The 13,382-nt window shown below is 40.4% G+C and overlaps 1 protein-coding gene across 7 annotated transcripts in view; it reads left to right on the forward strand.

Moving 5' to 3' along the window:
- Positions 1–305: 305 nt before the first annotated feature.
- The window catches only part of pcm1 (pericentriolar material 1), a 49,533-nt gene continuing 36,456 nt past the window's right edge, over positions 306–13,382 (forward strand). For 6 of the 7 annotated variants that reach the window (XM_060916752.1, XM_060916758.1, XM_060916755.1 and 3 more), the window contains exons 1-4: positions 306–468; positions 7,935–8,055; positions 8,197–8,442; positions 10,362–10,679. In XM_060916752.1, coding sequence (XP_060772735.1) covers positions 7,954–8,055; positions 8,197–8,442; positions 10,362–10,679 — 666 coding nt within the window. In that variant the 5' untranslated portion in view covers positions 306–468; positions 7,935–7,953. The remainder of the gene's footprint in view (positions 469–7,934; positions 8,056–8,196; positions 8,443–10,361; positions 10,680–13,382) is intronic. The other variant, XM_060916753.1, reaches the window with a different exon arrangement.

A 13,382-nucleotide genomic window follows, 5' to 3' on the forward strand; every position in this document is an offset into this window, starting at 1 on the left:
ATGTCACCATATTTTGATTTTTATCACCACCATCGACCTCAGGATCTACCGGCACATCTTCCACAACTTTACATGTTTCCTATGGGGGAGCTTTACACACTGACCTTGATCCTCTCTACATCCGCGTAAACAACTAGTGCCACTGATTTTAACCCGTTTTAACTGATTTTCTCCAGAATTTGAAAGCATCTCCAGACAAAACACATTAATGTAATATTATTTTAAAAATAACAAATAATATTTGTTTTCTAATGTGTTGTAATTTGGGAAATATTGTGAATCCGGGATCACTCCGCGGACCTGTGTGGAGAAAGAAAGATGGCGGCGCGTTGAGACGCGGCCGCTCAGTAAACGACGCTCTTTCTTCAGACAATTTCTGTCAAATTATTCACTGCAATAAACTTGTGGAAGTTTTATTCGGTAGCGAGTGCACTACACAACAAACTGGGCATACACGGGAACTCGAAGGTAATGTATTATTTTTGCAAATAGCCTTGTTAGCTAAGCTTCGGTAAGCGTCATAGTGTTGCTTTTGGTTAGAAATAACGGCTGTATCTTAAATGGCCACGGAGCGCACTAGGTAGGGAGCGGGATCGTACTAGTTCACAGCTTGTTGTAGTGCGCGTGCCTAGGGGGCGTGTAGGAATTTGGATGTGACTCAGTGACTGACTTTGCTATTCAGGGTTACGGATATTTTTCTGATTATATCGAAGCGTGTACGGGTTTTTGTAACTAGTTATACACTTTGAAATGAATATTAAGAGTCGCTAGTTTGCTAGGAACGCTAACTTGCTCGCTAGAACTTTGTTTTTCCTCACATAATTGAAGGAATGTTAAATTTGGCCTTGGGGTTATTGAAGAATCTGCTTCATTTTAGTTCTCAGAAACGTTCTGGCTGAAAATAGAGACTTATCGAGGCAAGAAATCAAAAACACACCATCAGTTCAGTGTGTGGGTTCGTTTAAAATTGTGTATAAGGAATCTTTACTTAAAAATGTACGAGTGCTTCCTTCCTAAAACTGCAGGAAAATAATGTATTTTCCTGTTATCAGTGTGTCATGTCATCCCTCCATTATTTGTCGATTTTCTTTCACCTGATCATCAGTGTGGTGTGTGTGTGTGTTTTTTTTTTAAAGTAAATAAACATGGGGAAGAAGGAAAAAAACCAACCCAGCTCATTTCTTTCCCCATATTAAACCTGTGATGGTGTCACTGCACGTGCGACAGTTGGGTATGTTTTCGCGGGGTGACGAAGGTTGCCGTGGCAACGGGGCCTCGCGCCATCTGTTGCTTCCTGGATGCGCATGCGCACGCTATGAAAGCTGTGGTGAAAAGGTTAGCATCGGAGGCTAAACCTTCTGAGGAGAAAAGAAGGGGTGGGTTTTATTTCAGTTTGTTTTAGTTACGTCCGAAGAAACAGCAGTTTAAATTACGGCTCTAGTTTACAAATCAAAATGGTTACTCAGTGAAAACAAAACAAAAGCTAGAGAGAGGGGGAGTGGTGGGAGTTTAACCCGGGAAAGTGAGTCTGTGAGGCGGCAGTGGTGCTTGACCCCTCCCGCCTCCTCTCACTTTACCTCAGAGTCTCTGCCAACTTCATCACAGGTTATTTCACCTTTTTCACTCGAAGTTAGTTTTAATTTTCGCTCAAAACTTTTCCCACAGCGTGGATGTAAGGTAATTATACACAATTTTGATTTGTTTATTCAATATTAAAATGTTAGTGCAAATAATACATACTTGCCAACTTTTCAAAATTCTCATGAGGGAGAAAAGTGCGTGAAAGACATTTTCAATTGGCCGAGGGTCTGATGCGCAGTTGAAATGATAAAAACAGTGGATCCTAATTAATTGCAAACCGTTTGAAATTTATACAATTAAAGAGTTTTTGAATTGTTGATATTGTTCGATCAATTACTCTAGGTTATGGGATTCATGTATCAGGCATGAGAGAGCTCAGAGTGAAAAATCTGAAATCAGGGCTCGAAATTAATTTATTTTTTCACCAGCCAGCCAGACTAGTTACCTTCCAAAGTAACTCGCCAAACAGAAAATCAACTCGCCAAAATTTGTTCATGTATGAATTTTACTTCTGTCAAAAATAACACGAGAGTAGTTACCATTGTTCATGACTAATGTGCATTTATTTCAAGACCCGAGTATTTTGATACTGTTTTTTTTTTTTTGCACGCTTTACAAATTGGCATTTGCTGTTCCACGTCCTCCTCGCGATATCCAAAAAAATGCCAGATGACTGACCCCTTACTAGTTCTTTTAGGAACCAATTCGTCTGCTTCCATTTTTAATTTGTCGCTGAAATTGACAGAGCTTACACAGTAGCCTATGCAACACCAGCGATTGCACGAACTGAGTCAGCGCTGTAAACCGAAACTAGGAAATCTTCCCGCAAGTTCCTTTCAGCACCTAGATGTCGTCCGGGATTGGTTGGCGAGTGTGTGACGTTATTGCTTTTTTTACCCTTAGGCAGCCTTTCACGTTACTGCCTGAGGGACCGGGAGAAAACCACCGGAAAAGGTTTTAAACAAACATGAAACAAACGCAAGTCGGCAGATGACCATAAAATACTCGATAGTTACGATATAATAATCATATGTATCTCACACAGAATTTTCGGAGATATATCGAGTATATTCAATATATCGCACAGCCCTAGTCTGAATCTTCGCTTCATATATATTTTTTATTTTCAACTAGCCAGCCGGGCTGCCTAGTGACAGGAATTACTCGCCAAATGACAAATTAAGTCGCCTTGGGCGACTGGACCACCGTGAATTTCGAGCCCTGGAAATAATACTCGTCTTGAATTTTAATATAATAACAATGAAAGGGAAGTCTTAACGAAGAGACAGGAGGCAAAGTTGGAAGTGGCGGAGTTGAGGATGTTAAGGTTTGCGATGGGAGGTTGGACAGGATAAGGAACGAGCACATCAGAGGGACACCACATGTGGAGAGCTTGGGAATTAAGCTAAGAGAGATGAGGCTGAGATGGTATGGGCACATCCTGAGAAGAGATGCAGAGCATGTTGGAAGAAGAATGTTGAGGATGGAGCTACCAGGCAAACAAGGAGATACATGGATGTGGTGAGAGAGGACATGAAAGTGGTAGAGAAGGATGTGGAAGACAGGGAGCAATGGAGATGAAAGAGCCGCTGTGGCGACCGCTAATCGGGAGCAGCCAAAAGAAGAAGAAAGGGAAGTCTTAAATCAGATTTTTAGCTGAAAAATCTCATGCCTGAATATTGTATACATACAGAGACCCACAGAAAATAACACAAGTGATGCTTTCGAAGAATGTTTATAATTTCTTAAAATAGTCACAGTGAAAAGTATTATTGGATTGCATCAAAGGTGTTTTCCTTCTGTAAGCTCATGTAAGAATACAGAGAACTATAATATATATATAAATTCAATTTTAATAAGATTTGACCAAAATAGTAACAACTCAATTAAATAAATACTGCACTGTCTTAGTACTACTAAAATGCATCTCTCTCACTAAACACTTTCCAACAGAATTTTTAAAAAGCACTAGAAATCCTATTGGAATGCATCAGAAGAATTTGCTCATTTGCAAACTTTGAAAGTTTTCAAACAAAATTTAAAAATGGCACTCTAAATACTACCACACTATCAAAATATACTCCACAAAGAAATTCACTCGAACGCAAAATTTTAGTGCGACCAAAATACACTCACTAGTAATATTTCACTTAAAACTTCAAAACGCTATCAAAATCAATCACTTTCCAGATAATTCACTTGTAAACTTTCAAACATAAATTCAAAATGGCACTAATACACTACCACACTATTCAAATACACTCACCAAACAAATTCTCTGTCATGCAAAATTTCACTAAACACTTTAGAAGTTGTACAGTTTGTTTCTGAAATGGAACGGAAGACTAGTTTAATTTCACACTAAAATGTCCATTATATTCTGATTTAAAGTATCTTTACCTTAAAATGTGTAACTGGCTGGTCGAGCATTTGCTTATCCATGGAAATTCATTCTCCCATGCAACCTGGTATTTGCATTCATATTTTTGCCGTGTGGTATTGGGTTTAGTGGCCATGATGAATGACTGCTTGTAAAAAATGTCAGACAGTCTGGGTGAATCCTACATAACGGAAGTGACTGTCGTTCTGTTCGTTGATTGGTTAAAAATCAGTTGACGTCACCAGTGTTTCTCATACGATTCTGATTGGACATAATCGGGAGTATTTTTAACTTGGCGCTAGGGATTTCCCCAAACCGGGAGATTATCCAGTTTTTAACAAATACTATCGGAAGGCGGGAGATGGAGGCCAGAATCGGGAGCCTCCTGCCGAAATCGGGAGGGTTGGCAAGTATAACCCAAGAAAGTACATGTACTTATTTCCATTACAGAAAATACACGTAATGTATTACAATAGCACCATTAAAATAGTATCAATAGGTAAGTAGAGAGATGTATTAAAAATAATAAAATACAAAATGACTAGATTCCTGTCTCAGACTTTCAAATAAAACTTTTTGACTAGAAATTTGAACTAAGATTTACTCCTAGCACCTTTGACATTTGATAATAAACCATTCCATAATAAAAGAACTTACTGTCTGCTGTTAGATTAACAGTAATTATTATAACTTAATTTATAGTAATTATATTGCTTGTGTGCTTAAAATACTTTTAATAAAAGTAAAACTTTAATTCTTTTAAAAAAATCTTTTTTTTTTTTAAGTTTAGATATGGTCCAATCCTGAATAGCCACACTTACAACAAGTGCACTACATAGGGTGCTCAATGTAGTAATCTACAGAAAGGGATTCATTTACAAAAATATTGACAAAGTGAGGTTTATAGTATATCATACTAACATAAACATGCTCTGTACATTCTTAATAACAGACTGTAGTCCTGTTCAGACAGGATTAGTTTTCCATTTTGAGATGCGTAATGTAATTATTACTTGGGATTTTACTCCGAGTCTGTCATGTTAAGAATTTTACACTGTGTAAAATAACTCCAGGTAATATCTGTAGACATGTTGGTCAGGATTCAGGTTTCTCCACTTTTCAAAAATAAAAGGTGATGGTGGGGGTTTGGGGGCCATCTAGGCTCCCAACGGAGTCCAGGGACAAAGAGTCCCCCTGAAGCTGATGGACTTTGGGCTTTTTTGACAGTGACTGGCCAATAAATGGATAGGAAATGCTAAATCATTGTTAAAATTATTTTATAAAAAATTAACACATTCTTACTGTACATATCATCTTTATTATCAATGTGAGACTCATTTGACATTTCAGTTGAGACTGATGCGCCTGTTGCGTATCCCTGAATTAATTATATTTTTTTGTGTGTGTGAAAAATAAATGAACTTCCATGCATAAACAAAATACCCAATTACAATAAATGCATACATTTTTTACAATGCACATAATTAATGTTAATTGGGTGAAACCACTCCAATCCATGCATGAGCTGGTGTGCGTGCCTGAGACTGGCACTACAAAGCCACCCTGGCCTCCGTAGTATGGGTCCTTTGACCCAGGAACCCGGAAGTCCTGCAGTAAACAACCACAGTGAAGCAACGGGAGAATGCAGCTCTCGCCTACACAATCACAGATACGTAAAATAAAAGATCTGAGCTTAATTGTGTGTCTGTGTGCTGTTATATGATTACTGTAACTGTGTATGGTCAGAAAAGACGATAGATAAGCGTAACCGCTGCACAGTAATGCGACAAGCGTGTGCACACCGAAAAGTTATTTAGCTGCTGGCTAGCTGCAGCTTGTAGCTTCCAGCGTTACTGTGTGTCAGTGTAGTGTAACGCAGGGATAGACCTCAATCTGCAGAGCTCTGTGTCTCAATCTGTATGCTGCTGGCCGGATGGTTTTCTATTGCAATCGCGTGGCCACTTCAGGTAGCCCCGTATGCATTCGTTTAATGGCCTTCCGCGTGTTAAATGGTTACAAAATTATAATAAAGCAAATACTTTACGATTTATATGGTGTATACTGATGAAGTTACTTTTTTAAAAAAAATGTATTTATTTTTTTGGCCAAAGGAAGGGTGGCGGGCCAGAATTATAACGTGGTGGTGCGCCACTTTAAAAGCGCCCATGGAAAACAATGGGATTGCATCATATCCTGTGCCAAAAGACATTTTTTGCGCTTTTCTTTAGTACAGACGCACTCCAGGAAGCGCACTCCTTTTATTTATTTATTTATTTGTTTGTTTGTTTGTGTGTCACCTGTTGAAGACAAAACAACAAAAATGTAGGCGATTTGGGGGGTGGGGTGGGATGGGATAGGACTCCTGTGGGGGTTTTAGGGGAGTGTCCACACTAAATATTGTGATCAAGCATGGCCACACCCCAAATCATTGTGTATTAAAATGAAGTTTGTAGTACATGCTGAAGACAGGCCCACCAATGTGATTTATACAGAGATCGCTTATCCCCAATGAATCGACCAGAATTACCATACAAATCTTCTGATTTCATTCTTCATTAGACATATCCAGAAATCTAATCCTGTCTGAAGTAGAGATGCACCGATTGCAATTTTTTGGGCCGATTCCGATTTTCCATGGAGTGTGACCTGCCGATACCGATTTTGGCCGATTCCGATTTCATTTTTTCAAACCACTTCACAGCACACACAGACTATTTTCTTTTTATCTTTTCTTTAATAGAACATTCTGCCAGATTTTCAGTAATAAATTTAACACCTCAAAGGTTGAAAACAAACAAAAAGACATTGTTCTTTGTAAAATCTTTCTTCATGTTTGGTATTAACATTAATTCCTGAAATAGGAAATTCACACAAACATTTTTTTCTTTTCCCATCCAATATCTGGCACAAAACCAACTTCCCCCTCATATATTATTTGCCTACTGCTATGGAACACACTTTCATAAGCCTGTTTAGATCTGAAAACTTGTGCCTTATAGAACAACCCATTTCTTCATTCAGTATCAAAATACAAAAATAATTTCCAGTCATACTTATACCATAGCCATTCTATCATCTTTGTCAAATGTGTATTTGTAGAGTAATTTCCAATGGAATCAAGTGCAACCAAGGCTGTAAAACAAACAAAAAGACATTTTTTTCTTTCTCTCTTTGTACAAATCTAACTAGATGTTTGGTAATAGGCCAACATTCCTGTAATGGGAAATTCACACAACCACAAACGTTTTCTTCTTTTCACATCCAATATCTGGCACAAAAATAATTTCACTATATGTGGATATCCAAATATAGTGAATTTCGTTGTTGTTAACGGCGCGCGCACCGGAGCTCGTTAGGCGCGCAGGACTGACACTGTTCTGCGCAAGCGCAACACAATCGGACTAGAAAGCATGTTCAAGCTGCCAGTGGAGCTGCAGCCTTTTAGTTGCGAATTACGAGTATTTCCACTTTCATCTCTATGTGATACACAAGTTTTGATCGGCAGAAAATCGGCATATTTTAATTTTGACCGGCCGGTCGCCGGTCATGGCCGATCACGTGAAAATCGGCCGATTCCGATCGGCAGCCGGTCAATCGGTGCATCTCTGGTCTGAAGAGCCCAAATACTTCACTGGATTAGATTTTGAAGTTTCACACACATTAAAATGATGGAAAAACCCAGTGAGATGTTGCAGTTGTTTATACAGAAAGCTGTACAATAGAGCTATACAGTGAAGTCATACAATGGAGTAACACTCTGGATAAAGTTTTCTTTCTGTGTGCGCGCGCGTGTGTTAAGGAATTTTATGTACTTGCACAACCAGCAGTTAAACACCCTGAGCTTCAGGTGTTAAGTTACTGTGTGATATTTGATCACTTTCGCGGTCAGAGAGACTTGCTGTACAGTTTGCTTTAGGAGATAGGATACTAAGAGGAGTGTTTAACTGTGTGTGTGTGTGTGTGTGTGTGTCAGTCAGCGCTGAGGAGATAAAATGGCGACAGGCGGAGCTCCGTTTGATGACTGTGCAGACGCACAGGAGCTGCATAACTGGACCATCAGCAATGGCAGCCTGGAAGACCGGCTCAATAATATGGTCTCTCTCTCTCTCTCTCTCTCTCGGTTCATATTATGATAAACATTTTTGAGACGATTGGTTAATTTTTTAAAATTAATGAGTCTTTTGTTTTTTCCATTTTGTTTTTTAATTTTTATTTATTTATCTATTTGGTTCCAGGACTGGGGTATCCAGCAGAAAAAGGCGAACAGGTCATCAGAGAAGAACAGGAAGAAGCTCTCTGCTGTGTCCGAGAGCCGTCTGACCAACGATATATCTCCGGAGTCAACGCCAGGGGCGGGGCGTAGGCGAGCGAGAACGCCGCACTCGTTTCCTCATGTCAAGTACGCAACACAGATGTCTGTTCCCGATCAGGCCGAACTCGACCGACTGCGCCAGCGCATCAACTTCACTGACCTGGATGAGGTAAAGCACACACCTCACCTGTGTGATGAAGAGTGGCGTGTTCTACACCTCCAAGTGTTATGATGTACAAAAAAGTTGCTTTTCATTTACAAATCAGGGGAATAAACCGGGATTCATGAAAATTGCAGATGATGCGTGCAGATGATGCGTTCACAAGATGAAGATGAGACAAAATCAAGTTGTTACCATGGCAACTTGTGCACTTCAAATTTTAAGGCATAACTGTTTGTGTTGGAAAAAAGTTTCATTAAAGCACTTTGGAAAGTATTTTAAAAATGTTCTTTTTTTTTTATTTGTTTATTTGCAATTTGAGTAAAACTTGCTGTCTCTGTTTTGGTTGTTGCAACTTTTTAAAATTATTTACTCTTTTTTTTTTTTTTTAAACCTTCTGAAGTCTTTTTGAATGTTTTTCTCTATACTTAGTTTTGCAGTATTATACTACTTTTTAACAGGTATTTTTAGATACTGTATAGATCTGACAGAAATGTTTTTTAAACACTATAAATACAAACCATAGGTTTAAAAAAAAAAAAAGGAACTCGAGTGACTTAACAAAACAAAGAAGGCACAAGTACTAAATTTGTTTCGTCAAGAGGATCAGGTGACTAAATCTGATTGGTCAAGGGACTCCTTCAGTATATAGATTGATTGATTAGTTTGTATCCATAAGTTTCTTTCTTTCTTTCTTTCTTTCTTTCTTTCTTTCTTTCTTTCTTTCTTTCTTTTTAACTGACTTGTGTATCATGACACGGAACAAAGGAGATTTCTGAGGACCACAGAGAGTTGTTGATCCTTATCAGGCTGGAAACGTTTACAAAACCATCTCTAAAGAGTTTGGACTCCACCAGACAGATGGAGGTGATTTCAAGATCACTGTTACCTTCCCCAGGAATGGACCAGCGAAGACCACTCCAAGAGCAAGGCGTGTAATAGTCGGCGAGGTCGCAAAGGACCCCAGGGTAACTTCTAAGCAACTGAAGGCCTCTCTCACATTGGCTAATGTTAATGTTCATGAGTCCACCATCAGGAGAACACTGAAAAACAATGGTGTGCATGGGAGGGTTGCAAGGAGAAAGCCACTGCTCTCCAAAAAGAACATTGCTGCACAGCTACAGTTTGCTAAAGATCACATGGACAAGCCAGAAGGCTACTGGAAGAATTTTGTGGATGGATGAGACCAAAAGAGAACTTTGTTTTTAATAAGAAGTGTTTGGAGAAAGGAAAACACTGCATTCTAGCATAAGAATTTTGGCCAACCTGTGAAATATGGTGGTGGTAGTGTCATGGTTTGGGTCCGTTTTGCTGCATGTGGGCCAGGATGGCTTGCCGTCATTGATGGAACAATGAATGCTGAATTATTCCAGTGAATTCTAAAGGAAAATGTCAGGACATCTGTATGTGAACTGAATCTCAAGAGAAAGTGGGTCATGCAGAAAAACTATGACCCTAAACACACAAGTCATTCTACCAAAGATGGTTTAAGAAGAAAGTTAATGTTTTGGAATGAATAAGTCAAAGTCCTGACTTTAACATAATAGAAATGTGGTGTGAGCAGTTCACTTCCTGCTTTCTGGAAAATCAAGTCGATGTAAAATAGCTGTTTGTTTCGGAAATTTTATATATATATATATATATATATATATATATATATATATATATATATATATATATATATATATATATAAAAGGAGGTTATTATAATATGCTTGTAATATGTATAGAAAATAAAGAACAAGACAGAACCGAACACACCATAACGCTTACAGTGATATCAGTTACAAAACGAAATGAAATCCTACAAGATGGAGTCCTAAGGTTGTTTAAATATGCTGTGTAGAAACATGCATCATGGGTGTGGAGATGTTCTGGCATGTTTTGGGGTTTTAAAAGCTGAAATGTCGCTTTATTCTTGTCCACAGAGGAGCATCGGCAGCGACTCCCAGGGTCGTGTCACTGCAGCCAACAACCAGCGGCAGCTTTCTTCCGAACCCAGGAAACCCTTCAACTTTCTTCCGCTGCACGTAAACACTAACAAGAGCAGAGACTCTTCTGCTTCTGCCCCACCTGCTATCACTACAGGGGGTAAAGAGGCTAAGAAGCAGAGCCCGGGGAAGGAGCTGTTTGTCCCGGTGCCCGTTGTTCCTGTTGTTCCTGTTAAAGAGATGCACGGGGCTGAGAGAACCTCAGGAAGCCCTCTGGTAGACGACAGAGGAGAACCAGTTATCGACAGCAGCCAGGTGAGCGTCAGCAGGTGATGTGTGTCTGAGACAATTTTTTTTTTTTTTTTAATGATTAGAGGTGTGTGTGTGTAAAGAGATATACAAACGCACAGGCTTGTAGTACTCGAGTCCAGGACTCGTGCCCTAATTTTAAGGGCTTGTGACTTGACTCGGACTTGAGCACTGATGACTAGGACTTGAAAATTGGAGATGAGGACTCAGATTTTTTCTTTATTTTTTGTAACATGCCATAATAATTTGGCATAAGATATTTATATCTACATTAATTTTGTACTAATTCCGTGTAAGAGTGTCACACCTGCGCACCTTGGCGCGTGCATCAGATAGCACGCACGTGCTGTAAACAACTTGCACTTCAAGTCAAGTCAACTTTATTGTCAAATATGCTATACATGCTTGACATACAGCACAGATTCAATTTCAGTCCTCTCTGACCCACGGTGCAAACTTGCACAGGATTAAGACGCAGTCAGCATGCCGATATAAAAACTGTGGAAAAATATTAGATTAGATAAAACTTTATTGATCCCTTTGGGAGGGATCCCTTTGGGAAATTAAGATTCCAGCAGCATCGTTACAGATAAAGAAAAGAAATAGAGAGAACTTCTAGATAAATTAAAATAAATTAAGTATTTACATATACAAATATAAAAGAATAAGATATGGGGGAGGGGGGAAAGGGGGGTTAGGGTAAGTGTGTGTGGGGGGAGAAGCAGGAAAGATATTGCACTTTATATTGCACATTATACAGGGATGCAAATGGCGCGCCTTTTGGCGGATGCCGCCTTTTTCACGGCTGAATCGCGCAGATCCGATTTTTTTTTGGGGGGGGGGGGGGGGGGGGTGTTGGAGTGTCTGATTATAATTTCAAAGTAAATTCTGTATTAAAATTACTAAATAAGCAAATACCGTTACAGTCCATGAAACAGGAAGTATAAGTATGAGAAGAAAACAGTAAATCAGAAAGTTGTGCACGTTTGCGCGAAAGCTGCGCAAAAGTGCACAGCTTTCTGATTTACTGTTTTCTTCTCATACTTATACTTCCTATGTTTCATGGACTGTAACGGCATTTGCTTATATACAGAATTTACTTTGATGAAATTATAATCAGACACTCCAACCCCCCCCCCCCCCCCCCCCCCAAAAAAAAAAAAATCGGATCTGCGCGATTCAGCCGTGAAAAAGGCGGCATCTGCCAAAAGGCGTGCCGTTTGCATCCCTGATTTATATTGCACGTTGTCCGGTATTGCTTATTGGTAGGCTAGGTTACTGCTCCTTCCCGTCCTCTGTCCTCCTGTTACCCCTCCTCCCCCCCAGAGAGAAGTTGTACAGTCTGATGGCGTGAGGGACAAAGGAGTTTTTTGTTCGTCCTGCACTTGGGAAGAAGCATTCTGTCACTGAACAGGCTCCTCTGGTTGCTGATGACGGTGTGCAGAGGGTAACTGGCGTCGTCCATGATGTTCAATAGTTTGTCCATAGACCTCTTCTCTGCCACCGTCACCAGAGAGTCCAGCTTCATGCCGACCACAGAGCCGGCCCACCTGATCAGTTTGTCCAGCCTGGATGTGTCTTTCTTGGATGTGCTGCCCCCCCCCCCCCCCCCCCCCCCCCCAGCACACCACGGTGTAAAACAGGACACTGGCAACCACAGACTGATAGAACATCCACAGGAGTTTCCTGCAGATGTTAAAGGACCGCAGCCTCCTAAGGAAGTATAGCCTGCTCTGTCCCTTCCTGTATAAGTGATTGGTGTTGCAAGTCCAGTCCAGCTTGCTGTCCAGCCACAGCCCGAGGTACTTGTAGGAATTCACAGCCTCCACCTCGACTCCCTCGATCAGAACTGGTCGTGACCTTGGTCTGGACCTCCCAAAGTCAATGACCAGCTCCTTGGTCTTCGAGGTGTTGAGCTGCAGATGGTTCCTGTTGCACCACACAGCAAAGTCCCTCACCAGGCTCCTATAGACCCTTTTCAGTCACGTGACCTTCGTAAACGCGACCACCATTTTGGACATGTAGCGGACTTCGGCTCGAATTGGTTTGAATGCAAGGAAGGCGACAAACGGAGAACATACAAGAAAAAGGAGCGAGATGCAGAAAATACCTTCGCTATCCAGCGACGTAGGGCATTTACAGGGCGAGCAGAGGGAGAGATAATAACAGTAACGACACATTAGCAACGCCGTACAGAAATAACAGTTTATGGCACAGACCCTTTCGGTTCTCGCTCATCTAGCTGCTACAATGACTGCTTAGACTGCAACAATAATACCTAACACACATTTAAGTATCCGTCGTAAAGACGTGAAATTCATCGAGTGACGAGTGTGTTCATTGATAAGCTAACACAATCTAAAAGTAGACATACCATCACACTGCCCTGGCGCTGTGTACAGTTTACCTTCTACGGTTTGTGCACTCACTATTTGCCATTACTTTCTCCAACCGTTGTTACAGATTACAGGGAACGGCCTGGATTTAAGAGACAAATACATGTTCCTCTTATTTTGAACACTTATTTGTAGGCAGTGCTTAATTTGTAAAGTGGGAGGTCCCGGAGCGCAGAGGATGAGCGGCTCCGGAGCGGAAAACGAGGGGGGGAGGGGGCGCGGCGCTGCGCTTCTGGGCATGTTTTGTAATAACACTGCAAATTAAGTTCATCTGCAGATATTTTGTGGATGTCGTTTCATGAGAGAAATCACC

The sequence above is a fragment of the Neoarius graeffei genome, chromosome 3 (genome assembly GCF_027579695.1).
Source record: "Neoarius graeffei isolate fNeoGra1 chromosome 3, fNeoGra1.pri, whole genome shotgun sequence".
NCBI lineage: Eukaryota > Metazoa > Chordata > Actinopteri > Siluriformes > Ariidae > Neoarius > Neoarius graeffei.